Here is a 23987-nt window from a genome sequence, read left to right on the forward strand (position 1 = left end):
CATGTGTTTACACTCTAAGAATGAGAATGAAAATCATAGTTATTGTTTGGTTAACAACTTTTTTAAGACTCAATTATGATATTTGAATACCCCTTCGATTAAGAATCTCATCTCCTAATCATGTATTTTATTCTCATTTTGATTTCGATTCTCATGTGCGAACCAAACACACCCTAAATTTGTTAGCTATTGTACATTGTATTTTATTATTCAAAGCTCATTTGGCACTTGAACAATGTGTTGCGCCCCATGCACAATGAGTGTTCATTGCTAATACCTATATAAAGTCTACTATAAAATGTATTGATATCATTCAAGAAATACAAAGATTATTCTTTCTTATACACCTTCAAGTAGTGACGGCAGGTTTTTCTCGTCACCCAAAAACAAAAATTATTCTTTCTTATAGTAAGGTACTAGACATCGCTTGAATAAATGTGGAATCAATATATCTACAGTTCCAACCATATTAATATACCATTGTTTATATGAATTGAATTTAGTAGTTTTTTGATGTCCATACACGTTTGCGATATTCTGCCAGTGCCAACAATGGAAAATAACTCCTATATAGTGCATAGTGCAACATGCAATTCTTCATGAAGACTCCAGTAATTTCCTGTTTTCCTACTTATGATTAGTAAAATTTTTGGCAAGTAAAGAAATAAATACATAAATTGAAAATGCTATCGAATCATGAAGTTCAAATTTAATTAGTTGATCTTACTTCTTGAGGAAAATCTCCATTATCCATTTGTGCATTAATCAATAACTTTGCAGCTTTGTGTAAAGGAGTTGGATCCCTCTCGGCCTAGTTAACAAGGAAACACAGAAAAAACACTTTAACTGCATTTTGAGCATACATCAAACAGTTAGCAGTGTTTGGTATCCATTAAACTGTACTAACCTGCCCAGTGTACATAAGTCCTAGCATTGCCCATGATGTTTGAACCAAATTTGTACGATCCCCTTCCAATGGTATGTATTTCTGCTCCACAAAATTATCTACCATTGAGAAAGAATTTGACAAATGTAAAGCAATGTTGCAGAAGGTGCTGGGCGCTTGTCAGGCACCCGGCGCCTCCTACGCTTTCAAGTAATTCAATTATATCATCTCTACTTTTCTCATTCAGGACTGTGAGTTGTTAGACTATTATAATCTCACAAACTAGTCAACTACATATGTTAGATGGTTACTTGAGTACATGGCTAGAGGAATAAAGAAGAGGAGCAACCGAGCAGGCAAAAAATACCACTCAGCTGAGTTGGGCGCCAACTAGGCAGAGTTAGGCGTCCAACTCGGCGCCTAGGATGCCTAGTCGGCTGGTTAGTCGGTCAGCCAACTAAAAACCGCCTAAGACTGATATCGCTAAGGCCTAGGGGCGCCTAGCGCCTAGGCCGATTTTTACAACACTGGTGTAAAGTGTTATATCTACTATACATTGGCCATATTGAATAACTGATCTACCATGGTTGGGCAAGATTCAAGACATTCTCCCCAGCCACCCTCTTGATTCTGTTTTGCTAGGTAGAAGTGAGCAGCTTTGCGAATGGCTTCGCAATTCTCGTAATTCTTTCCTGCAGCTGCCAGCCCTAATAGGGCAAAGCGAGTGGCATAGAGGAAGCAAATTCCCCAGTATCCATACCATGACCCATCTGGTTACTGCTGTTTTTCAATGTATTGTACTGCCTTTGTAATAGAGATATCAACTTCTTTTGCTCTATAATTTGGATAATGATTTCTGAAGGCGGCAAGAGCACTGATTATAGATCCAGTAGGTTCTACGTGCCTAACCACAAAAAATTCATTTACATATTACAATCATTAATATGAAGATTAAGCATTTTACTTATTTATTGTTTTTTTGTATTATTGTTGTTATTTCAGGTAAGAAGAATTGGGATCTTCCTCTTTCTCCACGACAATATCTGCAAAGAGTTCAGAGGGATTCAATAGTTGCATGTATGCTTGTGGAATAGGAGGCTCCCATGCACCAAAACCACCACTTTCGGGACTCTTAATGTAAACAACATGAAATTTATGTTGATTAGTATTCAACTACAGAATTATATGTAGATAACAAAAGAATGTGGGAAAGTCTTACTTGAAGATAAAGGCAAACATCTACAGCTTTATACAAGTGCTGAACATCGGCCTTTTCTCCTACAATTTCGGGTGGCATTTCCCCAAGGACTAGCAGGCACTGCAACAACGTTCACACACGTATTATTTTTTTTTAGGACAAATGTCTTAACAGAGTAATTTGCATGGTATCTGGCCAGCACTTTGCCCCTTAATAGGGCCGGCTGAGTGCGAATGGGAATTAGTGAGTATGGTGCGGGTTTAAAGGTGCCTCCTACAATTAGGGTCCGTTCAGGATACCTCATGACTTTGACCAAAAAATATGAAACTAGATTACCTTAAGCGCTTCTGCTGTGACGTCAGAGGTAGCCCAACCATGATCTTGATCAGAGAATGTCCATGATCCTTTTGTGAAATGACGATACATATTTTTGAAGTCTCCTTTTGGATTTCCTTTTACCTGCATACATATTATTGTTATCGCATTGCATCATATTGTATAGCTAAAAATGCAGGCTAGATTTTGACATACTTGTGATTCTTTAATATAGAAATGGGCGTTTTTCAGGCAGTCTCCATATTCTTCTACCATGCCACTGGCAATTATAGCTTGGGTGGCATGAGCTGCATCCCAATTCTGACTCCCAAAAGTTTGCATTGTCATTCCATCTTCTGCAAGCCATAAGTAATCAAGAACTCTAGCAAGATGGTATTTGAACTCATCGCAGTTTGGATCTTCTGCCCACCAGCACATCATTTGCAAACTCTATACCCAATAATAATTTGATTTAATTTATAATTTGATTTATTTTGTTTTAATGTAGTACTAGATTTTGGCCAAAACTTATTTCTGCTATTTCTTTTTCGCTTTATTGAGTGTTTTTTCTTTTTATTTAATGAACTCTCTCCCATCTCTCCAGAGACCATATTTTTGGATATGATATCTACCTTTAACCTTGGCAGTCAAGAGTACGTGATCATGGGAGGATGTTACCTTTTTTGTTTTTTACTTTCGTTTTGTCGATTGGGCATTTGGGCTAGGGAGGGGAGACCCGATGGGTAGTTAGGTATGAAAATAATTGGAATCAAAGGGCATTGTTTTTATGTCTAAATTAGGTCGAGAAATAAATTTGGGGGTTAAAGTGTGATAAAACAAAGTATATGAGACAAGAGCGCAAAGACTGAAAGGATTAGGTGTAAAGTGGAGAAGGGGAGAAAGTTTGAGGCCAATATGTGGTAAGGGATAAAGTATAGGGAACTATAGTGCAAAGCTTGGGAAAGGGGCTATGGGTGCATTTGAAAACGTGGTATGGAGCAATATTCGAGAAAATGAGCGATGGAGAGGAGTGGTCTGCCTGGTCATAGAGGTGTTGATTTATTTCCCCATTGTCGGATCTTGGCACACTGGCGAGGGGTAGACCTCGTGGGGCTCGAGCATATTGAAGCGGACCATTGGTGGTTGGTTGGTGGACTGCTCCTAGGTTTGCAATCGTGGGGTCTTTCTATCTTTTGTTTGGCTACTCTGGTCATCTGCCGACGCTTGGAGGGCTTCAAACTCTTCTGTTTGGTCGGAGCAAATTGCTCAGCGAATGGTGCAGATGGTTTAGGTGGATGGTCAGGTGGAGTCATATGGTGAGGTGGTGGGGTGGGGGTTCGTGCGGGGTCTTCGAGTTGTTATTGATGGGGAATCTAAATGTTCTTTGCGGTGCGACACATATGGAAGTGTTTGCCCATTACATGCGGCCTTGGAAGTAGTATAAAAGGCGGAGGTATCCTATTCAGACTTCAGACTATCATCAACATTCTTCTCTCTTGAGTTCTCTTGTAGTCAACAACGCATTACATCAATTGACTCTACGGTTTGCTAGTTAGTAGTAGTAGTTCATCCCTTGTGGTTGGGCTTGGTAGTTGGGTCCTTGGACTAGATTTATTTTCTTTGTGTTTATTCAGTATACTTGTAGCCTCTTTATATTATTTTAAGGGTGTTAGACCTATCAATACAATATACTTTTCGTACTTTTTTTCTGTTAGTAATTTAGTTTTATGGTTAGTCCGGTTCAGTAAAACCAAAACCATCAAAATATATATATATATATATGGTTGCATTCAAATATAAACTCCCTTAAAATATAAATTTGAGCTCGTGCACACATTAACATGCTTACATGCACACAGCGTGCACTGCCAACAATTTCTGGGATTAGCTCGTGCACACATTAACATACTTACATGCACACAATTTGTATTTTAAAGGGGTTTGTATTTTAAGGGTGGTTTGTATTTGAAAATTATCATATATATATATATATATATATATATATATATATATATATATATATATATATATATATATATATATATATATATATATATATATATATATATATATATATATATATATATATATATATATATATATATATATGCGTGTGTGTGTGTGTGTGTGTGTGTGTGTGGATCAGTTAACGTGCGAAGAGTCTCCCATTTAAAAGATGGAGTGAGATCTGAGTCGTTGATCTTTAGATCAACGGCTCAAATCAAGAAAAATTATAAAAAAAAAAAAAAGAACGCGCTTCCTGCCAACATGCATGTAAATGATCAGCTGTCTTAAACTGATGTCGCACCTTAAGATATAAATCTACGCACCTTAAGTTATATAACTATGCACTTTAAACTATAAAATAATGCACCATAAGTTTAAACTAATGCAACTTAAAATAGAAAAGTGACGCACCTTAAGCTTTAAACATACGCAACTTAAGCTATATAAAATTACACACCTTAAACTATAAAACAACACACCTTAAACTAGAAAAGGGACGCATCCTAAGCTATAAAACTACGCACCCTAAGCTATAAAACTACGCACTCTAAGCTATAAAACTACGCATCTTAACCTTAAAACTCAAGCACCTTAAGTTTTAAACTGATGCACCGTAAACTTGAAAGTGACGCACCTTAAACATTAAATTTAAACATACGCACCTTAAGCTATATAACTATGCACCTTAAGTTATAAAACTATGCACCTTAAGTTTTGAACTTATGCAAAATTATCATAATGCCACCACGTTTTTTTTTTTTTAAGTTTTCGTCAATCTGAGCTGTTGATTTTGACTAGAACAAGCTAGGACAGAGATAAAACCCCATCTTTCCCTGTAACCTATTACCGCACCTGATCTCTCTCTTTATAAAATTTTCTTTAATCTGGGCTGTTGATTTTGGCTAAATTAAGGATTGAGATTAAACTCTATCTTTCACCTGCAACCTATCACCGCACATAATCTCTCTCTATATAAATAAATAAATAAATAAATAAATAAATAATAAGTTAGAGAATAAAAGTGGTGGAGGTTATGTATTGGTATGTCATTTGGAATGTAACTCTTAATTTTGATTACATACATAATAAAATAACCCTCTTCATTAAATTAAATATCACTACTAATTAAACTGATAAATATTAAATTAATTACTAAATTCTTAATATATTTGGTAAATAGTTTATTATATTATTAACCAAAATACATGTGGCACATAGACTCATATTTTTTTTTAACTATGTTATATATAAATAGTTTAATAATTGATGATACTAATAATATATATATATATATATATATATATATATATATATATATATATATATATATATATATATTATTTTTTTTTATCAAAACGGAGGGGACACCAGAGAAAACAAAAAATCAAACATCTCCTCCACCCCTAGTTACTATTTGATAATCAAGTATTTTATTGATTAATAGATATGTTGCACTCACAAAAACTTCTTTCTATAATATACATTAAATAATTTAATATTTAATGTTTAATAGTTAATATCAATAGATAATAATACTCCTTAATGTTTAATCATTTGGTTAGCGTGAGTGGCCTCGCGCACTCTCACTCAAGAGAGGCCGAGAGCTTGAATCCCCTTTCGTATAGAAAAATAAATCTGGCCCTCACTTTGCTCCTTAATTTGGTCGACTCGATGTGAATGAAGATTAGTCTAAATACGAATTTAAAAGTGCCTCTTATAGTTAGAGCTTATCCAAACCAATTAACTAAAAAGATTAATAGATTGTGACACGTATGCTTTTACAAACTTTCTTTTATTATAGCAAGGAAATATTCTAACCTTTATTATGCAGCCAATGTTTATGTATCTGCTCTCTTCTGCTTCATAGCGCATATACTTGATTGCTTTTCTCATAGCCATTTCCCTAATTTTCTTGAAAGGCCAACACCTCATGAATGGCTCAGTACAATATTGAAGGGTGTTCCATAGGAGATCTTGTATGAAACTATGGGGGTAGTACATGTCCTCCTGCATTTTTGCAAGTTAATTTTTTGTTTTAGAATTAATTTTATTTTTGGTCCTAAATTTATAGGTAATAGTTCACTTTTAGTTATTTTTTTTAGAACACCCCTCTTTGGTACGGTCCTAGTATTATTATATATAGCATGGCCATTTATTTTTATCTTCTATCAACAAAAATCATTGAAATGCGGTTAAATACAATGACATTTTGATTTTTTTTTTAGATACAAAGTGGGTTGACCCGTTATTTATTTATTTTTATTTATTTTTTTAAAAAATCATAACTGAATACCTAAGTGCTCTTGTATTTTATATAATTGAAATGATTTTATTGATGGAGGATCGAAAATGGTCATTCCACAACAATATTAGGACCAAAAGGGATGTTATAGAAAAAGAGACTAAAAGTGGATGATTGTCACCTATAAATTTAGGACAAAAAATAAAATTAATTCGAAAAAGGGATTTGAAATTTCTGTGTAAATTAAGCCAACCTTACAACAATCCATGCGAGTACTGTTCCAATCAATCCGATCATAAGCTTTGACATGAATTTCATTTCTTATACAGAGAACAAGATCTTTTAACGGTCCATGATATCTCTTTGCATACAAGTACGACATAGACATGTATGTTGTCCGACAGTAACACCACATTTTTGCTATATTATAATGAGAATGAATTATTTCTATGCATGTTAATAAGTACTTTATTTAATTTTATTTTAAGCAATTAAGAGCTAAAGCAATTACCAGGATGGAATGGGAAAATGGATGGGAAAAGCCAAAATTCTGGTGGGAGTGGATTACACCCATCCCACTCGTACACTCCAAGCACCTGATCCAAAATTATTTAAATTTGATTTTAACTATAGTAGTATAATATTTTTATCAAATAAAAGTTTACAGAAGGATGTGATTGAGTAAAAATGATTCATTCATCTTTAACTAAAAGTCAAAGATTTGATCTTTTGACTTTGGATATGAAGCAATCTTAAATTGATAATCATAAACTGGGGCAACTCTTTCTTTGATCTGAAGAAAATTTAACGGAATTTACATACCGAGAGAAAAACCTTTCCCCAAGAAGGGATTTTAGTGGCACCGCCATGGTCAAGAATCCACTTGCGACCCCTAGTAATGGCACCATCATCAAGAGGTACTTCTCCAAGCAAACGCAAGGCCACATAGTTAAGTGCTGACCCAATCATGGTACTGTGTCCATCTATGTACAATCCCCATCCACCATCTTCATTCTATCAAACCAAAATAACAACCCACTTTCAATCAAACAATAGCATAATGAAAAATTCACACATATAATATATTCAAATAATTAATGGGCAAAAACTTATATGAGACTGTCTCATGGATCCTTGTCTGTGAGACGAGTTGGGTCAATGTGAAAATGTAATATATATATATATATATATATATATATATATATATATATATATATATATATATATATATCAGAAATAAAGTGTTAGTTACCTATAATACTCTCGAAAAAAAATGTAATAATTTCATATTTTGATTTAAAAGTATTACATTTTTCTAATAACAAACACTTTATTTCTAATTACTATTACATTTTTTAGTATAAGTATTACATTTCTATACTTACATGACACATCTTACAAATAAGAATCAGTTCAGTCTAATTAATATATATAATATAATTTTGATAGGAAAACGTACTCTTTTTTTTTTTTTTTTTGAGAAATAGGAAGACGTACGTACTTGATGATTGTAAATGTATCGGACAATTTCTTTCGTGTGCTCTGAGGTTAAAACTGTATTGATTGCTCCACAAATGTACAACGCAATAAGCTGTAGGGGGGAAATCATTTCAAACAATTATTTTATAAATTTATTAAAACGTACAACTAACCCCTCTCCCTATCGAAATTATTAGAACAAAAATGTATAGATCGAATACCAAGGGAGGAGTGAAAAACATAGGGCCAGCATTCAGAGCTGGCCAGTGTCCGTCTCTAGCTTGAAGTGCACGGTTCAATCGTACGGCTTTTCTAACAGCGGTTGTAACCGCCGAGTAGTTCACTTCTTCGTCTCCTAGCCTTATTGGGGGAGTGTTCAACACGTCAATCCCACTTTCTTTGATCATCTATACATAAAGATGAATTATATAATTGGCTAGCTAATTATAAAAAATTGGAAATTAATACAAATAAACCATTGGTAATGTGTCCAACTACTATTTAGTGTAATAGAAGTTGCAAAACTCGCTAGGCATTTCTCGGGTGCTTTTTAAAAAAAAATAAAAAATTTTCAGATTTGATCATTATAAATTATTTAATACTTTAATAGTTTCTAAAGTATTAATTATTAGCTCAAAAAACGTATAGAATTGTAAATTGTATAAAGATATGATTTAAAGAATCAAAACACAATTTCACAAAGTTACAACTCACAAAGTATCAATATTAGAGTAGCTGACTTAAATTATTTTTTCTTTACATATAATTTATGGTTATTTGCTTGAAGTAACCCATTTAAATAAAAATTAAAAAAAAAAAAAAAAAAAAAAAAAAAAAACAATAGCTAATCGGCTGCCTAGGGCAGCCGGCGCCAATGCATTATTTTTAAAAGAGTGTGATGACATCTTTATTATCATTCTAAATAGCTAGGTAGTCACAGGACCGAACCTGATGATGGAATATTGATTCTTTGAAGTGAAAAAGATTGAGACAGTATATAGAACAATAGTACCTGCATTCTCATTATCAAATCACCGCAGGCATGGGAACCTTTCTCCGGCCGGTTTTCTCTAAATTCTCGGCGGGCATTTTCAAGCGCTTCTCGTTCTTCCGGCGTGCCGGCGTTAGGGTCATACTCCCATATTTGTCTGCCGACGTAGTTGTTGGTACTGTACATGTACGGCCCGCCACCTTCGGCAACCTTAAGCTTCCACATCTTCTACTTCTGCCTATTATTGTGTGGTTTTTAGTATGGAAAACACAAGTGCTTATATAGGCACTTGGGGCCATATACTGATGGACTGGAGTTCTATATATAGCGATACGAGGTGGCCGGTAAGACATTATTGACACAAGTTTACGATCATGTGGTTTTTGTTGTTTAGGGTATAAACATATGTAGTAATCAAAATTTATATATCACTTTGCAGATTTAACAACACTTTCAATGAGGCTCGATCTCATGACTTCCTACATGAAAGAGGTCAATACATGCCATTTGAGCACAATGTAATTGGCAAGGACTATTTCAAGTTAAACAAATAAAGACTATAATAATTTTTTATTTATAACTTATGACACTAATATTAGAATGCATTTTTTTTTTATTTTAAATATATTAATTATTAGTATAAAGTAAAAATTATGTCACATCGACTACCTAACACACATATATAGTTGTTGAAGACTAGAGCAATTTTTTTTTTTTTTGGTGTATACCACAATGTGGTCCGGGTCTTTCTCTGTCCGTTTAATGGTCTAGGTCCACCCGGTTCGCTTCGAGAAGCACAGAAGCTGGCCAAAAGTTAATCGCCACTTGTAGGAATCGTACCCGAATTATCCCGAAATCCCCCACCCCCCACCCCACAAAGAGAATTCATTTGCCACTTGAGCTACGTATCCTATTGGATTACTAGAGCAATTTTTTATTTATAACTTATGAGACTAAAATTGGAATGCATTCGCCTTTTTTTTTTTTTTTTAAAGGGACAAATAGACACTAAATTTTACTCCAAAAATAAATTAGGTCCATAAACTTTCAAAATTTGTAATAAACCAATGAAAGTGTTATTTTGGTGCATTAAAGTCAAAAATTCGATTTGTGACCTGTAATAACAGGTAACTAGGGTTATGGACGGTGACGTTGTCGCCGCTGCCAATAGCGTTGTTGGTTTTGATCACTTTTGCTTCAACCCACTGCCTCCTCTTCTGCCACAGCAACACCTAATCATGTCGAAGTTTCATCAAATTCCTTTGTAGCAGAAGAACTATCACAATTTTGTAGCAACGAAAAATCCTCAACAGTCGATGAGTTTCTCTCAGAATCTCGCGGTTGAGCTTGAGAAACAAATTATTCAAATCGATCACTTTATATGTTTATGGGTATGGCCTAATCTAGATTCTTGATTTTTTTTTTTTTTCATTTTCTGTTATTCTCGGGAGCCATTTTGTGGGCTCATCTCGTCCACATTACTGTATAATCTCCTCTCATATTTTCTCTCTAATCCTTCTTCTTCTTCCGATCATTATTTGTGGACCCATCTTTTATACATTATATACTATTTTATTCACTTCTCTATAATTAATAATTTTAAATTTTAATTTTGAATAAAATATTAAATAACAAAATAAAAAATAAAAATCAAATTTAAACACTATATATACCAACAAATAATAAAATTAAAATTTGTATATATAAATTAAAAAATATATTAACAAATAAAAAAAAATCAAGGCGCCATTGAAAAACGGCTTGATTATGTTTAGTCAAAAAAAAAAAATAATAATAATAACATAGTTAATTCCATTAGAGGTCTCTTGTCTTTGGTGACAATTTCAAATTTAGTCACAGACTATCGTTTTAGTCATTTTACATCCCAGACTATTACTTTTTTGACACTTTTAGTCCTTATGACTTTCTCTATTTTTAGTAAGGGCATTTTTGTATTTTTCATTTTTGTTTTTTGTTATTTTTCTGGTTTCAACAAGTTTAATTGGTTTAGAACTTTAAGTAACATCTGATTTTTAATAACCATATTTTTCAACCGATTTTTAGTAAAATCCTAAACCAATTAAACCGGTTGCAATTGAAAATATAACAAAAGACAAATATGAAGAGACAAAAATGCCCTTACTAAAAATAGAAAAAGTGATAAGAAGGACTAAAATTGTCCAAAAAACGATAGTCTGGGATGTAAAATGGCAAAAATGATAGTCTGGAGCTAAATTTAAAATTACCACCAAAGACAATGAACCTTTGGTGGAATTAACCCCAATAATATATATATATATATATATATATATATATATATATATATATATATATATATATATATATATATATATATATATATATATATATATATAATAGAGATCAAATGTGGGTGTTGTGCCCAAGTGAAACATAAGGTGAGATGAGCGCTATTGATCTTGCCAAAATCAATGTCCAGGATTAACAAGGATTTAAAAAAAAATGCGGTGGCAACTTTGTAATTTTCCGTATTGGTGAAATTTAAGGTGCGTCGTGTTCCTTATTAAGGTGGGTGGTTTATGTACTTAAGGTGCGTCAGTTATTCAAGGAGAACTTAAGGTGTGTATTTTGTTGAAGCTTTAGGTGCGTCTTTCCATAGCTTAAGGTGCGTCCTTTTAACACTTAAGGTGCGCATTTTAACATTTAAAGTGCGTCAGTTATACACTTAAGGTGCATAAGTTCTACGCTTAAGGTGCGTCATTTTTATACTTAATATGCATGATTTTAATACTTAAGGTGCATCTTTAGAGAAGAGGAGAGCGAATGTTCTCTTCGGCACAAGTCTAACATTGCACGTGACATGTGACGGGCTAGCGCCAATCAAATGACACGTGCTAGCCATGCGCCAGTTAGAAGCGCAAAAGGGTGGATAAACCTAATTATATATATATATATATATGGATGAGATCTGGTGCGAAGCATGTCCCAAGTGAAACATGTGGTAAGATCTGAACCGTTGATCAAATCTAGATCAACGGCGCAAATCAATGAAAATTAAAAAAAAAAAAAAAAAAAAAAAGTGCATCCTGAGAAGAAAGAAGCAAAGTGTAAAAATGACGCACCTTAAGTGTTACAAAGACGCACCTTAAGTGTTACAAAGACGCACATTAAGTGTTAGAATGACGCATCTTAAGTGTTAAAATGGCGCACCTTAAGTATTAAAATGCCGAACCTTTACTGTTAAAATGGCAGACCTTAACTGTTACAAAGACTCACCTTAGGTGGTAAAATCACGCACTTAATTGTTAAATTGACGTACCTTAAGTGGAGAACTTATGCACCTTAAGTGTATTGACGCACCTTATATGTTTAAATGGCGCACCTTAAGTACATGTTAAAAGGACGCACCTTAAGTTTTGAAAAGACGCATCTTAAGCTTTAGAATGACACACCATAAGTTCTCAAGTGTAGAACTGACGCACCTTAAGTGTTAAAATGCCACACCTTAAGTATTAAAACAATGCACCTTAAGTTCCAACAATATGCAAAGTGAACAAAATGCCACCGCGTTTTTTTAATCCGTGTTCATCTTGGACATCGATTTTGGCAAGAGCAATGGCTATCATTCACCCGCATGTTTCACATAAACACCTCATCAACATTTGATCTCTTATACACACACACACACACACACACACACATATTTCTTGGTGTACATAAATACTAATTAAACTGGACGTACATCATATGTATTTTGATTCGCTCTATAATATAGTAAGTTCAAAATGTTCATAAAAATAGAGTTTAATAATATATATAAACATTACATTATAGGCACATCTTGTTTAATACTCCTTCGTCCCATTTTATGTGTCTATTTCAGTTAACGAGGCTTGACCAAAGTTATTTTTAATTCAATTTTCATAATATTAAGTATTATTAATATACAAAATTTATATATTTAGAAACTACATGAAAAGTACTATTAAACACACAAATATAAATTTAAAAATAAGTTAAAAATAATAAAGAAAATAAACAAAGAAGAAAGAGTTGTTTTGACCAATAAATAGTAAGACAGATAAAATGGGACAGAGGGAGTAAGATTTATCTTATACATACTATGTTCAATTCGTAATAGTTGTTCTATATGATCATTAGTCTAGACCTTAATGTACATAAAACTAAACTACAAGTACATCACATCTATTTACATTCGCTTTGTAATAAGTTAATAATATTATATTCCTCCTATATATTCATAAAAACAATGTTTAATATACATAAAATTACATTACATGTGCATCATGTTTAATAACAATAATCCTTGCTATAGTATTATCATAATATTTGTTTTATATTCTTTTAAACCTAAATCTGCCTGTCATGCGTGTATATCATATCTATTTTCATTCACTTTATATTAAGTTGCGCTCATAATGTTCATAAACACAAAGTTTAATATAGGCTAAAGTGTCATCCCGCACCATAAACTATAACTGATTGTCCATGCCGCACCATAATCTTTCATAAGTGATATTTAGATCTATGAACTATTAAATTTTTTTCATCTATAATTTTTTACAGGTTTCGAGGTTACTATGATGACATGGCACAAGTTATTAGCTGATGTGGACATTCTTTTTAAATCAATCCCTGAAGTCAACCCCACAGTTCTTTGATCTGCAACCCTCAACGATTATCGCCCCGTTGCTTTCTTCGTCTTCCCCGGAAAACTGGCCAAGAAATATATTCTCTGTATATTTCTTTCTTGACAGACCCACTTTGGTTTTTACACTTTGGCTGCATTGACGTGCCCTCGGTGCGATTAATTCAGGCGAAGGATTTGATGTCGTACATTCAAGAAACGGAAACGGAGACGGTGAGGGAATTACTTCTGGGACGGTGAGGGATATATAATTTGTATAAGTAATATTATAAGGAGATATAATACTATAAGCACATCAAATGTGGTTACAATAGTTGGCCATTACATAAAGAGAGGAGGCAATAAGATTTTTGATCAAATCCAAGCTTGTTGCTTGGGATACCAGAACAGCTATAATCACTTCCAACATGGCAACATGCATTTACCAACTTTCTTTGATATGTATTTCGAGTAATGTTTTCATCATATATCATCGTGTCATCATCGTCAGCGATTCCATAGAAGAAGGGGTGGCTAAGAAGATCAGAAGCAAAGGGTCTAGTATTGGTATGGGCGAGGCATTTCTCAAAGGTGAAGTTTTTAACCGTGTTAGCATGACATATTCCACTGACGGACCAATTCACCAACCAGAAACTCATCGTCCACAACTGGAAATTCGGGCTCAACCTTTGCGACAGGGAAGCCGGTCTCGAAACTCGAAATCTCAGTCAAAATCAAATGGTTAATGGGCGACTGGACTACTAATCAAATTCCCAGCTGGAGAAGGTGTTAGAAAAAAAAAAAAAAAAAGTCCATGTCAGCATAGATTACCTATAACTTATAGGTAACCTGTAAAAAATGTTAGGTGAAAAAAATTTAATGGTTTATGGATCTAAATATCACTTATGAAAGATCAGGGTGCGGCATGAAAAATCCGTTATAATTCATGGATGACACTTTAGCCTTTAATATATATAAATATTGTACTAAAGTAATGATTTTATGCAGAGTTAATTCCAGTAATGGTCTTCTCACTATAGTGATTTTTCAAATTTGGTCCTCGTCTTTTAATTTGGATGAATTAAACCCTTGACTATCAAAATTGTTCCACTATTAGTCCTTTTGTAAACCTACCGTTAGTTAGATGTTAAAATTAGGGGTAAAAGTTTCTAATCATATGCTGGGTCTCTTCTTCCCATCCGTTCTCATGGCTGCCCATTCTTGCCTATGAAACCAACTCATCTCTGCTACCTTCTTCTGGAATGCTAAATATATATAGTTGATTGTATAGTCAGTGTTAATACTGAACATTTGAAATTTTCATCTTAGGTTAATATTATTGTGGATATTAACTCAGGTGAAACCAACACATCTCTGCTACCTTCTTCCCATTAGCTTTCACTGATTCGACAAGCGATCGAGATGGCTGCAAAGTCAGTAATTATGACGTCATTGGCTTCCACTGCGTCTTCACTCTGCAACTTCCATGGGTCAAGAACGCCAGACGTATTTCTAACACCGCCGGCCCCCAGCATCGGCGACGTCACTGCAGCCGCAGGGCTCAGTCTCTCACTTCTGCTTCTCTGTTTGAATTCTTTGGAAGCTTTCAGCTAAGGTGTGCCCTTGCTTCAAAGACTCCAACTTTTACCAGAAACCAAGCCAAAAGAGCAGTTCCTCCGTCTTCGGTATGGCTGCCGCTGATGGTATGTCCACCCTCGTGGTCTCTGTTTATTTAGGGCTTGTAATTGGGGAAGATTGAATCGTTATATCTGGGTTTGCAGGGTGTTATTCTTTTTATCTTGCAAATTTTTTATGTTTATCAGGTTTGAGAATTGAATTAAAGATAAGGCTTTTTTTTTTTTTTTTTTTGTCTTGATTAGTAACTGAAGATTAGGTTTATTTGATAGGGAATCATAGCTCTTTGCTTCTTGTTAAAGATGTGATGCTTCAAAAGTTTTTCTTGGTGAAAATAGCCCTTTGATAATAATGTAGAATTGAATGTTCTATATTGGGACTATTACATGTTTGCAGATATTTGTAGTGTAATGGTGGGAATAATTTCAGCAAGTCCATACTTAAAACTGTAATTCATGAGCAGATGGAAAGAGACCAATGCCATTGAAGGACTACCGCAACATTGGAATTATGGCTCATATTGATGCAGGGAAGACAACTACATACGACTGAACGGATCCTCTAATATACTGGTAAGAACTATAAAATTGGTGAAGTGCATGAGAGAACCGCCATAATGGACTGGATGGAACATGAGTAGGAGAGGGGAATTACTATTACTTCTACTTTTTGGAACAAATTATACAGTGGGCAGCCATTGGATGAATGGGAAGAAGAGACCCAACATTATGAATAGACACTTTTACCCTTGCTCTTAACATCTAATTAACGGTAGGTTCACAGATGGACTAATGGTGGAACGATTTTGATAATCAAGGGTTTAATTCGTCCAAATTAATAGACGAGGATCAAATTTGAAAAATCATTATAGTTAGAGGACTGTTGCTGGAATTAACTCATTTTATGCACATATGAATTTGTTAGTATATAAAATTTTTAAAAAATATCAATATGTGCGTTATTTAAAAGATCTTAATTAAATTTTTTTAATTATATATGTTTATATATTAATTTTATTTGTAGAAAACGAAAAGGAGAAAAATAAAGTTATGTTGAAAAAAATTTATGTAATATAAAAGTGGAAAAAAAATGAATTACTTTGTGTCTGGACTAATAAATTTCTCTTTTCGGAGAAAATTTGTTTTCAGCAGAGAAAAATAATAAAGGATAACAGTTATTTTAAATTTTTTTTTTTTTTTTATGGAAAGGATATTTATTTTTGCCTGATCTCTGTCGTTAAATAGGATTACCTCCTCATTAGTCATTATTGATTTAACTATGTTGCCTTAGCACATGGCTTGTTTCCTTTTTAAAAGAATCTCTAAAATATAATGTAAATATATACTTAATACATATTCTAAATATTGCAAAAAAAAAAAAGAAGAGGAATATAATTAAATATCTCTTGATAACCATTCTTTTATTAATGCTACTGACTCTATTAAGTTTGATCTCATGACTTCCTACATGGAAGAGGTCAGTACATGCCATCTGAGCACAAGTGCTTGGACCATTCTAGTATAAAGAATAGTGGCATGTTTGGTTGATGGAATAGGTCAGGAATGGAATAACATTCCTTGGAATAGACCTATTCCATCGTTTGATTGGATCATTTTGTCATGGGAATAACATTTCTAGAAATGAGCTATTACTTTCGCAAGGGGAATAATCATTCCTAGTGGGGCCTTAGTATTAGCTATTCCCATGCCCTTGGGAATAGCTTTTATATCACAAATACCAAAAATATCCTTTGCACATTATATAATATTTATATTTATTTAATAAATATAATGTATTATATAAATATATATATTTAATTAATTATAATTTTTTATCTATCAATAAATATATATTTAAATAAATTATATATATATATATATATATATATATATATATATATATATATATATATAATAAAAAAATATCAAGGGTGTTTTGAGAAAATACTTTTAATTCTTTTTCCAAAATGCCAATTGCAAACGCTGCAAAAGTATTTTCTCAAAACACCCTTGATATATATATATATATATATATATATATATATATATAAATTTAAAAAAAGTAACTATATAAGACTCCTTAATTATGGAGCCTTGGCTCCTAAATTAAGTAGCTTGCGCATATGCATGCGTAGCGGATGGGCATTGCAAGCTTCCCTAGAGGATGGGCATTGCAAGCTTGCCTAGCAGATGAGCATTGCAATTGAAATTATGGAGCCTTGAGGCTCCTTTTATAGGAGCCTCAAGGCACCCATTTTTCACTTCTCCAACCGATGTGGGATAAGTGGAAAAATAAATATAAATATAATTTAGTATTTGTATAATAATAATAATAATAATAATAATAATAATAATAATAATTATTATTATTATTATTATTATTATTATTATTATTATTATTATTATTATTATTATTATTATTATTATTATCTCTCTATTACACACATGCATATACATGTAAATAAATATAAATATATATATATATATATATATATATATATGTGTGTGTGTGTGTGTGTGTGTGTGTGTGTGTGTGTGTGTGTGTGTGTGTGTGTGTGTGTGTGTGTGTGTAACATTCAGGATATCATAATCATATTCATTATTATTATTATTATTATTATTATTATTATTATTATTTTGTATAAGGTTATTTATGTCTTTAAAACCTATTCCATTTCTATTCCTTTAACCAACCAAACACTAGAATGCAATTACTAAAGTTTATTCCTTCAACCAACCAAACAATAGAATACATATTCCATACCTTGTGGAATAGCATTCCTATTACCTCTAAATTCATTTCGTTAACCAAACGTGTTGTAAGAGTTAATTCCATTTTTAGTCCTAGATTTATAGATGACAATATGCCTTTTTAGTCATTTTTTTTAATAAAAAAGATCCCCATTTAGTCCTATTATGATTGTTGCATGACCATTTTTTGTGCTCCATCAATAAAACTATTTAAATTTCGTAAAAAATAACGACATTTAGGTCTTCAATTATGAATTTATTTAAAAATTAAAAATAAAATATAGCGGGTCAACCTCACTTTAATTTGTACAAAAGAAGATTAAAATGTCTTTGCATTTAACAATATTTCAATGATTTTGTTGGTGGAGGACAAAAATGGTCATGCCACAATAATAGTAGGACCAAATGAAGATGTTCTGAAAAAAGAAAAATTATATGTGGACTGTCACCTATAAATCTAGGACAAAAAAATGGAATTAAATCTAAAGAATAAATAATTACTACAATAAGAAGTTGGTGAGTTAGGAAAAAAGAAATTGATGAGTTAACATTTATTTATAATATAAGACTCCTAATATTTGAAAACTCATCATCAATATAATTTAATAAATAAAAATAAACAAGGACCTTGTTGTCCAATAGTACCAAGTTGAACTTTCACATGAGAGGTTGTGAGTTCAAACTCACTAGAGGCGCTATAGACACTTAAATTTTGATAAATATTGATTATTTATCAATATTAGTATATTTTAATATATTTAAAATATTTTGGATAATATCGATATTATCTAATTTGTTTAATTAGATAATATCAAAAGAGTTTGAGCTTATCAAAACTCTTTTATCCTACCGCTATAAATAGGAGCTCTCATTTCTATGTAATCACAAATCCTAGGAAAAATCATGTAAACATCTAGAAATATATATTATTCAGAGATCACAATGAAAATGTGATCCTGAAAGTAAAAGCCCCTCCTCCAATCCAATCATGCCTGCTGATCCAAACCTTCATTGAAGATCAAGCCATTTGAACCCGGAGGTCCTTCAAGAAGAACAAGCTATATATACAAGCCCTTCTTTGAAGATCAAGCCACTTGAAACCCGGAGGCCCTTCAATGGTGGAGTGTTCAAGGCATCAAATTGATTTATCAGAGGACCATGGTGGAGTGTTCAAGGCATCAAATTGAAGAATCAGAGGACCATCCAGAAACTTGTACCCACACCGCATTTGATACTCAATGTAACCCAGAATTTTGAATTTCTAAATATATATTCAATTTTCTTTGTTCGCAAATTGGCACGCCCAGTGGGATAGCTCTGCCTCTCATCTCTTCATAGGTACTTTCAACCGATATGGGGGCAAACCCTGTATGAAATTTGAAATGGAGGAAGCTAAATCATACTCCTTGGCACGAGTAAAAATGGCCTCATATCTTTCAAGGCTACTTGACACGAGTTGAAACGGCCTTATATTTTTAAGTTGTAGTGTCGAGACTTTCTTGCACTACATACTTTCGAGTGTTATATGCTCTCAAGTGGCCTACAAGCAAGTCTTGAGTGGGCATTTGTAGACACTTAAATTTTGATAAATATTGATTATTTATTAATATTAGTATATTTGAATATATTTAAAATATTTTGGATAATATAGATATTATCTAATTTGTTTAATTATATAATATCAAAAGAGTTTGAGCTTATCAAAACTCTTTTATCCTATAGCTATAAATATGAGCTCTCATTTCTATGTAATCACAAATCCTAGGAAAAATCATGCAAACATATAGAAATATATATTATTCAGAGATCACAATGAAAATGTGATCCTGAAAGTAAAAGCCCCTCATCCAATCCAATCATGCCTGCTGATCCAAACCTTCATTGAAGATCAAGCCATTTGAACCCGGAGGCCCTTCAAGAAGAACAAGCTATATATGCAAGCCCTTCTTCTTTGAAGATCAAGTCATTTGAAACCCGGAGGCCCTTCAATGGTGGAGTGTTCAAGACATCAAATTGAATAATCAGAGGACCATCCAGAGACTTGTACCCACACCGCATTTGATACTCAATGTAACCCAGAATTTTGAATTTCTAAATATATATTCAATTTTCTTTGTTCACAGGCGCTATTAACTCTTTGTTGAGAAAGTAGTTATGAACAGATACTGTATTGTAATAGTATATATATATATATATATATATATATATATATATATATATATATATATATATATATATATTGTAATAGACATAATAATATTTCAAAAAAAGAAATTAAATATTTCTAATCTTCTCACCAAAAAAAAAAAAAACAATATTTCTAATAGACCAGCTAATCAAAATTGATTTTTTAATTTTGCCTTATATTATCTAATTGTAGTCAATTAAGTTATTTTTGGGCACATACTATTATACCATCAAGATTAATTCACGAGTTAATGTTTTGCCATCGTCCTATCTATCCAATTCGCTACACAATATTTTCTTAATATGATTTATCTTTTATATGTGATTTGTACGTAAAATATTAAATAGGAGCAAAGTTTACCATGAATATATTGTAATAATTGTAAATTCCTATCAGTTCTTTTTTTTTTTTTTTTTTTTTTTTTTTTTTTTTTTTTAATAACAAACATATACGTAGTAACTAACCCATGCGCAGTTTGCTTAATAAGACTATGCAATTCATATGCCAAATGTTTTCTTTATTTTATACATCTATAAATATATGAAATCATCAGAATACTCAAAATATTAGAGAAGCTAAGCATTTAATGAATGTACATTGCATGTAGTGTTGTGTTGTGTTCATATATAGGACCCTACCTAATATTTCAATTAATTTCATTATACCTCATCAAGATAAGAATTGAATATTTTGGATTAATCAAAGAGTCCCAGAATACAGCAGAATAAATAGAATACAAGAATCACAGGTAGACAAGTAAGTTGTAACTTGTCTCTAAGAAAGGAAAAGGGATCCAAGAAGAGCTTTAGTAATTATATCTACAAGTTGATCAATTGTAGAAATAAAGTTAACTTATATATCACCAACAGTTGTCACTAATAAAATGATAATATAATCAATCTCCACATATTTGGTGCGAGCATGAAATATGGAATTTGTACACATATACATAGCACCAAGATGATCACACCACAACTTAGGCACATGAATATTAGCAACACCAATCTTATGTAACAAAGAGAGAATCCAAATTCCCTCAACACAGACATCCGCTAGAGCTTTATATTCAGCGTCAGTAGAAGATCTAGCCATAGTCATTTGTTTCTTACAAACCCAATCTTGATGAGGTATATTTCATTACTTGTGTCTTGAGTTTGTAAGAAATAAAGGACTGTGGCTAAAAATCAGCTCTCAATATTGATGCGGTATAATGAAATTAATTGAAATATTAGGTAGGGTCCTATATATGAACACAACACAACATTACATGCAATGTACATTCATTAAATGCATAGCTTCTCTAATATTTTGAGTATTATGATGATTTCCTATATTTATAGAGATGTAAAGTAGAGAAAACATTTGACATATGAATTGTATAGTTTGATTGAGCAAACATTGGATGGGTTAGGCACTACGTATGTGTGTTATTTTTTAAAAATCTGATAGAAATTTGCAATTATTACAATATAGTATTATTGTGTAAATTTTACTCCTATTTAATATTCTACAAATTACATATAAAAGATAAATCATATTAAGAAGATCTTGTGTGACGAGTTTAATCAAGGCAAAACTTAAACTCGTGAATTAATCTTGATGGTATAATAGCATGTGCCCAAAAATGACTTAATTAACTACAATTATTCAAAGTTACGAAAATCTTGAACAAAAGAGATAGTATTAAGGCAAAATTAAAAAAATCAATTTTGATTGGCCGGCCGATTAGAAATATTGTTGTTGTTGTTGTTATTTTTTTTTTTTTTTTTTGGGTGAGATGATTACACATATTATTGAATTATTTATTTATTTATTTTCTAAATTATATTATTGATGATGATCTGAGTTTTCAAATCTTAAGAGTCTTATATTATAAATAAATATTAACTTATCAATTTCTTTTTTTTTTTTTCCTAACACACCAATTTCTTATATATTGTAGTTATATATATATATATATATATATATATATATATATATATATATATATATATATATATTTCCAATATTTAGAATATGCATTAAGTATAGATTTATATTATATTGTAGAGATTTTTTTTATAAAGGAAACAAGCCATGTGCTAAGGCAACATAGTTGCATCATATCAATAATGTCTAACGAGGAGGTAATCCTATTAAACGACAGAGATCAGGTAAAAATAAATATCCTTCCCATTAAATTAATTGTTATCCTTTATTATTTTCCTCTGCAGAAAATAAATTTTCTCCAATAAGCCAAGAAAACTTTAGGCACAAAGTACTTCGTCATATGATTAGGAAGACGTCAATAGACCACCATTTACAGAAATTTAGTTCATCCTTCCACAAAATAATTCTTTTTTTTTTCCACTTCTATATTACATAAATTTTTTTTTTTCAACTTAACTTTAATTTTTTCCTTTTCTATTTCGACAAACAAAATTAATGTATAAACATATATCATTAAAAATTTTTAATTGAGATCTTTTAAATAACACACATATTAATATTTTTTTAAAATTTTTTATTTACTAATAAATCCATATGTGCATAAAGTTATTACTTTAGACTTTAGTACAATGTTTATATATATTGAACTTTTTTTTTTTTTTTTATGAACATTATGAGCTTAATATAAATTGACTGAAAATATATATGATATACACGCATGCCGGGCGGGTTTAGGTTTAAAAGCATATAAAACAAATATTCTGATAATACTATATAATAATTGTTATTAAATATGATGCACATGTAATATAATTTATGAAATATTACATATTTGGCGTTCAGCCTTTTGGAAGAATGAAATATTACACACAGGGACGGAGCCAGGAATTTTGTTGAGGGGGGGCGAAATAAGGACCGATTCACAAATTTTTTTCAGTAAAGGCGAAACATTAAAATAAAAGAGATATTTAAAAATAAATAAATAAATTACCTAAGAAATATAGGTGTAAATATTATTGGGTATGGGCGAAAAATAAAACAAATCGAAACTTTATAAAAATATTCATAACAAAATATGAAACATAATTAATTTGATAAAATAATTTGAATATATATATATATATATATATATATATATATATATATATATATATATATATATATGTGTGTGTGTGTGTGTGTGTGTGTGTGTGTGTGTGTGTGTGTGTGTGTGTGTGTGTGTGTGTGTGTGTGTGTGTGTGTGTGTGTGTGTATCAAATATTAAAAAAACTATTAAAACGTGATTGTATTAGAGTCATAGGGAAGGAGCCAAAAAAGTATATGATTCAAACGCCTAACCTTTATTATAACCAAATGCATGCTCTACCAACTAATTTAACTCATTTCTTATGAACAATTAACAGTTTTTATATACTAATACTAAAAATATACTATATACACATATATATACATAAAAAAATTATATATGAGGTAGGGATAGGGGTAGGGGTGGGGGTGGGGTGAGGGGGGCAGCTGACCCCCCTGCCCCCCCTTTGGCTCCGTCTATGATTACACATTGTTTTTATGAATATATAGGAGGAATATAATATTATTAACTTCTAAAAACATAATATGTGCCAATACAAGTTATGTCTTTGATTTTTGTCCATTTTTTATATGCTAATAAAAATATACATTTTGTTTTAATTGTTGTACATTTCATTTGTATTGGACAAAATTACCCTTACACCGTTATAACAC

At 31.8% G+C, this 23987-nt stretch overlaps 1 protein-coding gene across 2 annotated transcripts; it reads right to left on the reverse strand.

Moving 5' to 3' along the window:
• Nucleotides 1-282: 282 nt before the first annotated feature.
• Nucleotides 283-9367, reverse strand: LOC109166445 (dammarenediol II synthase-like). 2 transcript variants are annotated; one of them, XR_002051661.1, is made up of 15 exons: nt 9140-9367; nt 8349-8534; nt 8150-8239; nt 7471-7662; nt 7160-7244; nt 6902-7068; nt 6225-6416; nt 2616-2849; nt 2421-2543; nt 2106-2204; nt 1911-2017; nt 1469-1790; nt 908-988; nt 728-811; nt 503-619 (listed from the first exon to the last, which is right to left on the reverse strand). XR_002051661.1 is itself a non-coding variant. In XM_019315402.1 (13 exons), the coding sequence occupies exons 1-13, from the start codon at nt 9341-9343 to the stop codon at nt 500-502; spliced, it is 1857 nt and encodes a 618-aa protein (XP_019170947.1). In that variant the 5' UTR covers nt 9344-9367; the 3' UTR covers nt 283-499. The 2 variants fall into 2 exon arrangements, 1 of the variants encoding a protein (XP_019170947.1); XM_019315402.1 differs by lacking the exons at nt 1469-1790; nt 1911-2017 and having other exon boundaries at nt 283-619.
• Nucleotides 9368-23987: the final 14620 nt, after the last annotated feature.

Source organism: Ipomoea nil, unplaced genomic scaffold (assembly GCF_001879475.1).
Source record: "Ipomoea nil cultivar Tokyo-kokei standard unplaced genomic scaffold, Asagao_1.1 scaffold3100, whole genome shotgun sequence".
NCBI classification, from domain to species: domain Eukaryota; kingdom Viridiplantae; phylum Streptophyta; class Magnoliopsida; order Solanales; family Convolvulaceae; genus Ipomoea; species Ipomoea nil.